General features: G+C 41.5%; 1 protein-coding gene across 1 annotated transcript in view; it reads left to right on the top strand.

The window, feature by feature from the left end:
• Positions 1-10689, top strand: part of KLHL3 (kelch like family member 3) — a 99792-nt gene extending 89103 nt beyond the window's left edge. The window contains 2 exon segments of the mRNA XM_014592249.2: positions 1570-1713; positions 7391-10689. Coding sequence (XP_014447735.1) covers positions 1570-1713; positions 7391-7419 — 173 coding nt within the window. The 3' untranslated portion in view covers positions 7420-10689.
• Positions 10690-12828: the final 2139 nt, after the last annotated feature.

Here is a 12828-nt window from a genome sequence, read left to right as displayed (position 1 = left end):
CCTCCCGTTCCCTTTGCCCTTCCGATAGGGGCGATTTCCCCGGGAGTGTTTATTTTTTTTTTTTTTTTTTTTCCTGGGGCTTCACACCCCTGTTAAGGTATTTTCTTTTAGACCTTTACCCTGTGGGTCATGTTCTGTGTTGGTATAACTTGCTGTGTCTTCTTGCTCTTGGAAAGTACTGGTGTGACCCAGCTTTCAAGCTGCAAAGACAAACAGATGACTTTCAGATGGTTTATTTCTTTCCTACTCATATTATCTAGTTTTTAAACCTCTTTGTGAGTGACTTAGAAGTGTCCACAGAGGGGAGTATTTTGATATACTCATTGCTTATGCCTGCTGTGTTATTACTTGGTATTTGGCCTTAAGCCGTATGAGCAAGGAATTACAGAACTCTTAAGGCAGGTAGTGTATCTAGAGTCTCAGGATGAAGTATAGTTGTAAATGTATGTATATACAAACATTCACATATAGATGTTTCTATTTTTTCAATAACGACGTGAAATTGTACCATACCACTATCTTATAACCTGCCTTTAAAAACTCACTTAACAATCTTTCATGAACATCTTCATACACTAATACATTTATTATATGGTATTTTAATTGGCTATATAATAATTTAAATAATCTACTATTGAGCATTTTGATCATTTCTCTTTTCTATACTATAATTATTTGGTTATTGTAAATGATCCTTATGGCTAAATTGATATATATTTTAAAAATGATTTCTTTAGAATAAAAGGCTGGAAGTGAAATTTTTGACTCAGAGGAAGCAAAAGTGTTTTGGATACCATCTAAGAAGGCTGTCCATTTCATACGCTCGCCAGTATTTGAGAATATCTTCATCAACACTGATAATTACTACTGTTTGAGCATTGTCAGTCCCCTCATCTGATTTTGAAAAATACACAATGCATTTAACTAAGGCCTTTTAAAAGTCCTGATGAACAGTAATTACATTTCCTTCTTGCATCAGGTCTTGTTAGAAAACCAGCTCACTCTGAGATTAGGCTAGGAAGGTGCCTTGTCCCTGGGAACTGTGTGAATTGAGACCCCAGTCTTGTGGAGGGATCACAGACACAACCAGTGGCACCTCAGAGTATGGACAGAACATAGGATTTATCAGGAACAAAACAAAACAAAACAAAACAAAACAAAAAAACCCTGACATACAGTAGTGGTGTGTGTGCAATCCCTTAAATTGTCTTATTCCCTAGATGAAGCCAAGCATGGGAAGTCTATATGAACTGTGGGCAGTGTTTGGATACAGAGGGGCTTGTGCCCGTAGTGTTCTGCATACTTACAGGGTTGGGAGCCAGGGGACTTCTGTGGGACATGTAGTAATGAAAACTCCTTTATCATAGAAGTGACCTTGCTAGAAAGAAGGGGTCCTCAGTGCCCAGTGGCTCTTGTCCATTGAGCCAGTTCACACCTGTACAGCCAAGTCTTCATTTTGCTGCTATAAAGGGAAGTAGCTCCAGGGCTGTCCAGAGTTGTTTTTCCATTGATTCTGATCTCTTGGTGCTCCTACAATAATGTTTCCTGTGGCTTCTGTTTGATCACCAGGAGTCTGTGCAGTGAATGGGCTCCTGTATGTTGTTGGAGGAGATGATGGGTCTTGTAACTTGGCTTCAGTGGAATACTACAATCCTGTCACCGACAAATGGACGCTGTTGCCAACCAACATGAGCACAGGAAGGAGCTACGCAGGTCAGTGTGTTCCATCTCCATTCCAACTCTCTAGAAGCCTCCAACACTGCGAGCGCAGGGTTGGAGTGGCTGGTAGGATGAGGGAATGTAACCTTGCTTAACTTGGGACCAATGCCTCTTCCAGAAATGGCAGATAATCATCGTGTGGTCACCAGTCCTTTATTCTGTGCCTACAACAGCTACTGATAATTAGCACTCTTTTCCCCCATGAAGTAGCCTTAGAGTTCTTTTATTTAAAATAATTATTTAACTTTATTTATTATTATTATTTTAATATTTCTAGACACACACACACACACACACACACACACACACACACAGATTGAGAGAGAGAGAGAGAGAGAGAGAGAGCGAGAGCGCACAAGCCTCCAGGCCCAGGATTCAACCCACAGTTGGCCATGTGGGAGTCTGGTGCTTTTAACCACTATGCCACCTGCTGGCCCCCTGTACTCTTAACACAGTATTCCAGAGATCCCATTTCAAACTGACCTGAGTTGTCACAAGAGATTTTAGAATTTCGTTGCCATTCCTGGTTTATGTGTCAGACTCTTAGGTGGTTTAAGATATAGTTCTTACTTTCTAGAATTTGATTTGGAAAAGTAAGACCTGCCTACATAAAACAGGGGAGATACAAATGATGTAGACACAAGTTCTAAATGGAGTGCACTGTACAGGGCTTAGGCTGTGACATACTCATGAGAACTGACTGAGTCAGGGAATGCTTCCTGGAGGACATGGGTTCCATTAAATTTTGAGAGTGCGTTACAATCCCACAAATAAATAGCTGCTCTTCACTGGGCATACCCTCTATGTCCAATGGGGCAGTGTGTTAGGTACACACATACCTTGCTCTTGTCTTTTGAACGAGCTTCAGGCTGGCACTGTATGGACTGTATGGGGCTGTATCCTTCCATTTTTGCACAGGATAACACTGAAGTTTGGATAATATAAGTAATTTGCCATATAGCTAATAAACAGCAGTCAGAATTCAAATCCATCTCTGACTTCTTTTTTCTGGAGAGGTTTTTGCCATAGGGAGTGTGCGCTTGCCAGAAAGACAGAAAGAGATAAGACAGGCAGAAAGTGAGAAATCACCCCCCAGGGAGGATGGCCAGGCCACGATTCCTTCTCCTCCACTCTCCTCTCGGGATCTTGGGCACGCACGCACACAGGCCCAGTGTGAGTTTAAGCCACCAGTTCCAGGACTCGCATTGTGGTCGACTACATAGGAATCCAGAGACATAGCCATTATGCCATCTGCTGGTCCCGATGTCTGACTTCTTTTTAGTTTTTATTTAATTTACTTTTTACATTAAATCACCGTGTATCATTGCAGCATACCAAATGAATTTTCCCATGATAAATACACTGTATATCAGTCCAGTCAAAGACATTACTATACATATTATAATCAACAGATTTCTTTCCATTTTGGGTCCCTTAGATGTTTTGCTTCTTTCTTCTCCTGCTTGATACCTTCCCTCTCACCCTCCCCCATTTCCTACCCTCCTCTTGCACTGTCTCCAGTATTACCATTGCTCTCCATGTTTTTATTCTGCAATAGAGTGCTGACATTTGGTATATATCGAGTGGGGACATACAGTGTCTCTCTTTCGGTGCTTTTCTTTCATAGTCTGGCTTGGTTCACATAGTAGTAAATATTTTTTTTTTTGAGAGGTTTTTGCTATATGGCATGTGCACTTGCCAGAAAGACAGAGAGAAACAGAGAGAAAGCAAGAAATCACCCTCCGGGGGGATGGCCATGCCACAACCTCTTCTTTCTCCTCTCAAGATCTTGGGCATGCACCCGGCATAAGTTTAAGCCAACGGGTCCAGGACTCGAACCGGGGTCGACTACATGGGAGTCCAGCAACATAGCCATTACGCTAACTGCTGGTCCCAGCAATAAATCTTTATATTTGTCCACTTTCTATCAGATGACTTATATACCCATGCCCTTTGTACTACCTCAGCTCAGGGGCAAGAGGCTGAGAGAGGGGAGTAAGCCTAAGGCTGGTATGGAAACTTCTTCATGGGGACTGTGTGTTGGGAAGTGCTTTGGTGAAGTACTGGGGTGGGGTGGAAGAGCAGTGTCACACTTGGTACTGTTGAGTTTGGGGGTCTATGGAGAGATAAACAAATATATATCCACGATGTAGTCCAGCTCCTTGTGTCTAGTTTACCAGAAACAAGTATAGTAGAATTAACATTTATTTATTGAGTATTCATGACATGTCAGGTATTATCCTAAGTATTTTACAGTCATTATCTCATTTAATCCACATCATGACTCAATGGAATTCTTATGCCCATTTTTCATTAGAAAAGTCCGTCCCTTCCATCTTATTTGGATTTCAGTGCAAAAGAAGATTGTGCCATTCTGGCTAATAGGGATTTTCTTTCAAACACAGGGCTTCCATTGCAATGGAGTTTTGTTTTGTTTTGTTTTTCCCTTTATCCTCTTTTAGGGTTTACTTTGTCACATTGATCTTGGCTAAATATAAAAGATTTTAGAAACATTTTGGCTCTTTGGCAGCCACATGTGCTTTAAGGCAAAAACCTCTATCAAAAAAAAAAAAAAAAGAAAAAAAAGAAAGAAAGAAAACCTTTTGGTCTCAGAGTGATTCTGTTCTCATGGGTAATTATTAAAACCAGCACCATCATTTTCTCTTGGAAGCTCCAGTGGGAAGAGTAGAGCGTTTTCTAGGATGAGGCTGTGATTTAAGTGAGAGATTCCCCCTTGTTTCCATGTGTGCCTAGACGAGATGAGAAGGGTTAAGATTGACCAGTCAGAATCACATATGTGCCAAGTATTTCGTCTCTTTCTTCATTGTCTGCCCACTCCAGAAGTAGGTGGGAAGGAGACAAACAAGCATGCAGTTTTGTGTTCAGCACATTGACTGCACCCATTATTTTAAAATCTAGAGAAATGTTCTGAAACCCAGATTTGTTTATAACGTTATTTATTGAACTGTTATTTATAATGGCGAACAAGAACTGTTTAATGTCTGGCAGAAGATAAACAGTTAATCTATGGAATATTTATAGAGTAGATTTTTTTTTGTTGGTTTGTCTAGAGAGTACATGTGCTTATCAGAGAGAGAGGGAGAGGATTCCCATGGCAAATAGTCACCTTGCAATTCCTTCGCCTCTTTTTTCCCTTCTTTCAGGATTTTGGGCATGTATGCTCAGACATCTGGCATGTTTTTCAAGCTGTGGGTTCCGGGACTCAAACTGCATGGTCTGCCATGTGGAATCTGGCTGCCTTATATACCAAGCCATAGAGCAAGTCCAGTCAATATATCTTTAATGTCATAAGAAGGTGTTAGTGACAGATTATTAGGTTCAAAAAGGAGGGTATAAAGTTGTATGTACAATGTGAGCTTAGCCTTAGTCCCCTGTGGGGTAGGTTTGAATAGCTACTGCTTTTGGAAGTGGATTTTGAAGTCAAATCTGGATTTGAATTTCACCTCTACTATTAACCCTGTCTCTGGACCAGATATTCAATCTAATTGAACCTCTATTGTTTTATTTGTAAAATGGGAATAAAATTAGATGGATCCTCTTAAGGCATTATGAAATAAGGTAATACATGTAAAGCTCTTAGCACGATGCCTGCCTACCACTAGACACCCCTTCGGTAATGATTGTGATTATTATTAGAAGCCAGGAAGTATTATGAAGAGACAGTGTTGCTTCTGTGTGTATGAAGTGATTAAAGGTTTTTCTTTTTTTTTTTTTTAAATTGTGTTCTTCATTTTCCAAATTTTCCATAATGAGGATATGTTACTTTTGTAATCAAAATAGAAAGTTTATATTAAAAAGCATTACAAGGAGCCTACTTTAAAAAATGCTAGCTTGTGAAAGAAATGCCTGAGGTGTAGGTGAGAGGTTGCTAAGGTTAGGAAGTACATCTGAGTCTGTCTGGGTCTGGACTCAGGTTCTGCCTGCCTCCAAGTATCTATGTCTGCACCTTTATCCAGGAATTAACAGGAAATGGATGTCTTAGCAGTATCTCTCCAATGGAGTATTTCAGGCTTTCCTTAACATTATCTCAATTTCATCTTCAACTAGAACATGTTATGGTGGTGGGAATATATTAAAATAAGGCTCTAGTAACCATTTTCTTATAGATACTCTGTAACTTAGGATTTTTGTTTAGTGACAGGTACCAGAAAACTTGACAGATACTTGTTTAAATAAAGGAGGGGCGGGGCCAGCAGGTGGCATGGTGGCTACAGTGCTGGATTCTTGACCAACTGCAGTTCAAGTCCTGGACCCTGTGGCTTGAAAATCACATTGGGTACATGTGTGTGCACAACCCCAAAATCTCAAGAAGAGAACAGAGGAGAAGGGGTTGTAGTGTGGCCATCCCCCATGAAGGGTGATTTTTCACTTTCCCTCTCTGTCTCCCTTCGGTAAGCACACATGCCCTATAGCAATAAATGAATAGATAAGGAAGGAAGGAAGAAATCCAGGGTTGGCCTGGTAGCTCAGACTATCACTGAAGGACCAGAGTTTTCTTTTTCTGTTTGGCCAGCTTCATTAGTAGTTGCTGCTGCTTCATTCTGGGCAGGACAAAGACAAGCCAACCTTGCAGCACTGGAAGACTTGCATTTATAAACTTATTGGCTAATACTGAGTTATTTGGCAATCCTAGCTTCAGGGTAGTCTGGAAATGGAAGTTGTGACTTGCTGGTATCTGTAGTGCAGGACAGTAGGTAGAAAGGATGTTGACTGAATCAGCCTGACATCTAGCCTACAGTGAAATTTTGGGTCAAAATTTGATTTAGAAAGTTAGGTGCTGAGTCTAGTTTAACTTGATTAAAGCAGTAATGCTTAAGTATGTGTCTGGAGAGTTTGGGTCCTTCAGCAAGATGACATTGAATAGTGTGGAAATGGAGCCTTATAGCAGGATGACTGGTAGCAGAACTAGGATTGGAATTGAGTTTTTCTCCCTTCTATGAAGCCAGCCTGTTTTTCTTTCCAGTTAATTCCTGTGTCTTCTAAATGTAGACCTAAATCTCTCGTCCCTTAGAGAGATACAGATTTGGAGCTATGTAGCTTAGGTGCTCTAGGTTTCCAGTGAGGGTGCTGAGTGTTACTAAGCTGAGTCCTAGGGTTGGGAATGGAAGTCATAACACAGCATACTAGATGAGTCCTTCTGATGATGTGGAAGACCACTAACCGGTAGTATTTGAGGAACTGTGTTTATTTATTCGTGTATCTTTTCTTGTTTTCTTTTTTTTATTATTAATTAATTTATTTCTTCCATGGACTATGGGAAGGAAAAGAGGAAAGGAGGGAGACAGACGTCCCCAACAGAGTCCTTACAGTGGGATCCGTCCCCAGCCTCCACCAGCCAGGATCACAGGCATACATGCATGTGCCTGGCATGTATAGAGAGACCTTGGAATGTGAACCTTATAGAGCATTATAGAGCATTGGGTTACTGCTGAATCATGTTGGCTGGCCTCAAATATCTTGCCAGAGCTTGGCTACTAGAGTGGAAAATAGTTCCTGGAAACCTGAGTCTACAGACTCTTGAATATTTTGGTAAAGATTGTACTTATTTCCCTTGGCTGTGACTTAGTATGTCATGGATTCATGAACTCACTGGTACTCTGAGTAACTTTGGAGAAGCTAAGATGATAACTTTCTCCTCCTTTTACATTAGGTGTTGCTGTAATTCACAAGTCCTTATGACCCAAACTTCAACTGCCAGGAGGTGGAGGAAAGAGCTGGTGCCGTCTGTGACTTGCAATAGCGGGGCCATGAAGATGGGACTTAATTTGCTGGGAGAGTCTGCAGCGGTGCAAGAACTTCCTTCCCCTGACTTGGCAGACTGGCGTCATCCATCACAGCGTGGATACCAATGACCTACCTCCTGCTCCTCGAGGTGCTTTGGCCTCTGCTCTGAGCAGTGGGGTTCCTGATAGCTCCAGCAGCACCTTTGAACTTTCGTTTTTGATGTTTCTACAGGGACAGCAGAGAGCTTGGTGTGTGTGTGTGTGTGTGTGTGTGTGTGTGTGTGTATGTGTGTGTGTGTGTGTGTGTGTGTGCGCGTGCACACAGATGTGTAGAACATGGTGTTTTACTCATTTAGGGGGGTGGGGATGTGTGATAGTCTACTGGGTTTCTTTACTACTGATCCTTTTACTATGCTAAAAGTCAAATCACAGAAATTTCTCTTCTGGATTTGCCCCATGGGGACCCTGAGACTACTCATGCTGCTGTATTCTGGAAGTCCAGGTGGAGAGGTTAGGAATGTCTAGAGATGACCGGTGGAAGGGGCAGTCCTCCGATCATGTCCATGTTCATGACTTGACTACTGTGACTGCAGAAAAGCTGGGGTGTTTTTGAAGCTGTGCCATGATCTCTGTGTACTGGACTAGGGAACAGACAGGTTATTTGTGTTCCTTCGCTGGCCACTCTGCTTTGGGTTTTTCTTCAGGAAGCAGATGAGAATTGATCAGGCTTCGTATCAAGGCCACTGGTCTTTGCTGTCACAGATTCCAGGTTTGGGAGAGTTTGTGCCTCTTTGACGTGGAACACTAGCTCTTCAGAGAAGTCCTGGGTAACATACTGGAGAAAAAAAATACACAAAAAATAGACCAAAAAACCAAGGATTTAGTTCTTGCCCATAACGGCCTCAGAGAGGGATCCTACTTCTGGTTTTTTCCAGGGCAGGACAGTCCTCATTTATTATTATTCAAGCATAATTATTTATAGTACCATTTTGCTCTCAAAAATGTTCTAGTTTGGAGGATAAGTAAAAGGTCATTCTCCCTCCAAATGCATGGATGAGTTTGTTCCTGTGTTGAGAGGGGTCACGTGTGATTCACATGGAGATAGATGACTTCAAAGGAATATATTAAGTGGAGCTGGTCCTTGGCACTTTGTGATGATGGTCAAATCTGATATCTTTTGTCTTCCTTTTGTTATGCTTTCCCCCTGTTCCAGGGTCTGTGCCCTCTCCCCAGCCCCTATAATACCCTCTTCCCCCTTTGCTTCTCCTGTGGCCCTGGATCTGAGATCATTCCCAGGGATACTTATATTTTATAAGAGGAGCTTGATGAGAGCTTCGCTGAATCACAAGTAAAAATGATAGATGATAGAACTTCAAACACCTGGGGGTAGGTATTTGAGGGCACATAGAGTCATTTGCATAAAGCTGTGCTATTCATAAACTCGCACATCGCTTATGTTGATTTCTGGCATAAAGGAGGGAGGCCGTGTGTCTGGAGAACAGTCTCATACTTTGGGTGCTGAAGTTTAACTCTCATGTCAGGGTCTACCTATGGGATGCTAAGGAGCTTTATAAATCCTGATGTTGGAGTTTTGATGTAGCTGGGCTGCTTTCAAGCAGTTACTACAGGAAATTGGTGTTCCCCACTTCTTTACCTATCCCTCAGCTTGAAACCCAGAAGTCTTCCCAGCTAGTTGGGCACTTAGTGTATTTACTGTATATTTATTGTGTACCAAATGTGCAACTCTTTTGAAGATGAAACTTCTGTTTAGCACACAGAATTTTTAATAGCCTTGGGAAGAGGTTAAAATGCCCAGCCTTTGTGGACCCAGAAGTATCTCCAGAGGAATCAATACGCTTTAGCTGGATTCTGTGATGTCACCAAGCAGTAGGGATGACTGATTTCAGAACACTGGCTCTAAAGCAGAAGCTGAATGGAATGAACTTTTGTCACACATGTCCTCCCTCCCTCTCTGAGGAAGTTTTGGGACTGATTTGGTTGTGTGGAGGTTATGAAGTTGGGAGTTGGGATCTGACATATGCTATTTGTACAAGCTCTTGATTTCAGATGAAAGGTGAATTCCTCATCCTCTCCCCAACCACTAAGAAGCTGGACTTTCATGCTTATGTAGGGAAGGCTATTTTCTGTGTGTTGTCTTCCCATAAAGGGTCCTTACCCTGAAAGCTAGCCAGCCATGTTTTCTGCTTTTCGATTTTTGCCATTGGACCTATCCTTCTGGGAAACTCTGCCTCTGCTGGTTGTGCTGCTGAGGCCATGTTCATTCCATCCTCATGTGTACTTTCTCGGGGGGACTAGAACACTGGTATGTCATCACCAAAAAGCCAATCTACTCTAGTTGTCCATAGATGCCATCCAAAAACTGCTGTTTCTTCATCACCAGGTACAATTCTTTCTCCACAGTGACTTTCTACACAACAGATTTGTTTTCAAGTCTGTGCTGGTCACATGGTGGATGAAACCTGCCCCCTCCACTCCTGTTAGGGTGGCCACAACTGCTTGTGAATATAGCTTTGCCAGTGGCATATCTAAAATCTGATTACAGTGGTGAAATGGAATTGAGGCCCAAGGTTAGTAGCAGCTTAGACACCACTTGGATTCTGATTTGGACAACATAGAAGTTGGATTCTGAATTCCAAAGTTATTTCTCGTAAGTACCCAATGGCATCTCTCCATCTAAAAAATTGCAGTATTATGCAAATGAAAGTGACCTCATTTTCTGCTATGCAATGAGAATTCTTAATTCTATTTCATGACAAGCCAGTTGCAATATCCCCTAAGATGCTTTTTAAGCTATCTTACTTTGATATCTGTTGTGTAATGTTTGTATATTTCTGAGCCAGATCTTTTCAAAGATTGCCTTTTTATAAAATTGAAGCTATAGCTTTCAGGCTAAAATTTTAATGTAGATATTTTTATAAGATAATTTTCAAGATATATTTGAATTGCTTTTTATTGTCTGTGATTATGAAATGTTACGTTCTGTATGTCATTCATTCTCAAACATAGTTCATGCCTGCAGCTATCTTCTCTCTTTATTTCTCATCCTCCAAAAATGGATTTTTCAGTAGCTCCAGGTACATGAATCTTTTTCACATGGAATTTCCTTTTTTATATCATATTCAAGGGAGACTGCTTCATTTAAAATCCCAGTTGTGGATGTTTCTTGAATAGCTAGAGACTAATGTTAAGCTTGACTCAACACTTATTCACCTATATTGCTTATCTTTTTTTTTTTTTTTTTTTTTTTTTTTTTTTTTTAACTCTGCTTCCTTCAGGGAAATAGGCCAGGTTGGCCCATCTCATGGTGGCTCTCACTGCTTGACACTGAGCCTGGTACACTGTGTCATGGAGAAGCCCCAGAGAAAGGTCTGCCCTTCTGGGCATCCTTCTAGTGTTTCTTAGGTCTAGAAGTCCATTCCTCATCCTCTTCTGTCTCCTCGCTCTTCTGAAGCTTTCAACAGTGCAAAGCCTTTGCATCTAGATGATATCCTTTTGGAAGCGTCTTGTCTCTGAATTCTACAAGAGGGGTCAATACTCATGATCCGCATTAATATAGTGTTAAGCATGTGCTTTGCAGATGCTTACACTCTGCTTACAACTTGTTTCTAGAGCTGCATCTATAGTCCAGGTTCTGTTTTGTGTATTTATCTGCCATTAGCCTCATGTTTTTTTAAAAAAAATCTTTATTTTTTATTATTATTATTGGGACAGGTGCCATTTAAATTGCCTCCATGCTCCCCATTTGCACCTAGTTGGATCTAGTTGGGAGGGTGAACAAACCTATATTCTAGTTAGCTGGAATTGTAAAGGCTCTGTTTGCCTAGAGAAGCAAGGAGGTTGGAATGTATTTTTTTTTAAGTGTTTGCACTATTTAGAGTCCTAGGCCCCTCATGTTCAGTTGTGTTGTGTATCTACTGACCAACCAGGAGAGCCAGCAGCACCTCCAACATTTGGGAAAGGAAGAGACTTCTTCCAGAGTGGACAATCACAACTTCACAGCCCCTGTGTAACCTCTGTCATGGGACTCAGTGACTTGTGGATACAGCATCAGCCACCATGGGAATGCTGGGGACTATGGCATTTGCAGAAACAAATTGCCCTAGTGCTGTGTTCTTACCTTTGGTTTTGACATTGTAACTGATTTTTTCCCCCCTTTTCAGTGGCAATAAAGTCTCTTCATTGGGCTTTTTGTTTAATTTGTATATTATGTATAGAATACTTTCTCTGAAAGAAAACTCATGATACTGAATGTGTATGTCTGCGTGGGTGCTCTGTCCCTGTGGTGGCTGTAAGCAGACTTGATCACTGACGTCCTGTACAACCTGTTGCATAGGTAAGTTCCTTGATCTGGTATTTTCTGCATGGATATTCGGGACTATATATCTTACAAAAGAACACTTGTCACAAATTTGATCAGTTACAGTGACAGCTGAAGAAACATTTCCTCAAATGTATTATTTTAACAAGAATCACTTTTTACTTTCCCTTGTTTTTTTGTTTAATTTTAATAAAAGCTGAACTGTGCAAACCTTTCTCAGTATCTCATTTCTATGGTCCAGTTTTTCCATTCAATTTTAGACTTGAAAAGAGTAGACTTACTCTGCATGTCTATAGATTAATTTATTTTTTTTCCTCTTGGGCCAGCCAGTGGTGCAATAATTAAACCCTGTGCATACGGAGCCAGATCCCATATGGCTGACCATGATTGGGATTCCAGCCCTGGTGGCTTGAAAAACATACAGGGCTCATGTGTATGCATGGTCAAAATCCTGACCAGATGGAGAAATGGAGGGAAAATGACTGTGGCATGACTCACATAGTAGGGGATACTTTCTCTCTCTCTCTCATACATGTGGCCTCTGATTAGGAAAATATATATATATATATATCTTTAAGATTTGTTTGACAGGGTTTCTTTGGCTTGTGTCCCTTGGCCCCAGCACAGGGCCAGTCCTATAGAGACCTTCTTCAGTGAGGCCCAGAGAGGGCAGTCCCTTCAGCAGGTGTTCAGTGGTATGGGTGGCTGCCAGCTGATCATTGGGAATCCCTGGAGTTGGGTCTGGAGGGTAATATGGCTGCCAAGGTGGCCTTACCATTTGAGAGGCAAGCCTTTTATGAAGTGGTTGTGGCTGCAATTTCTCAAAGCTGCCTGCTCGGGGACCTGGAATTCCCCTCTGGTTCACAAACTGGGTAGTCCCAGGTCCCTTCAGGATGTCAGTGGCTCTGTCTTATTCTAGGTGACAGATGGACAGCACAGTGGGGTCAAGCTCATTTTTAAGCCGAGAGACTCCAGGGAGCCTCTTGACCAGATCCCTCCCCATATTTGGTAAAGTAAGTTTTGAGC

The sequence above is a fragment of the Tupaia chinensis genome, unplaced genomic scaffold, assembly GCF_000334495.1.
Source record: "Tupaia chinensis unplaced genomic scaffold, TupChi_1.0 Scaffold000672_1, whole genome shotgun sequence".
Lineage (NCBI taxonomy): Eukaryota > Metazoa > Chordata > Mammalia > Scandentia > Tupaiidae > Tupaia > Tupaia belangeri.
Note: the sequence above shows the minus strand (reverse complement) of the source record. Positions and strands in the feature narration are given on the sequence as shown.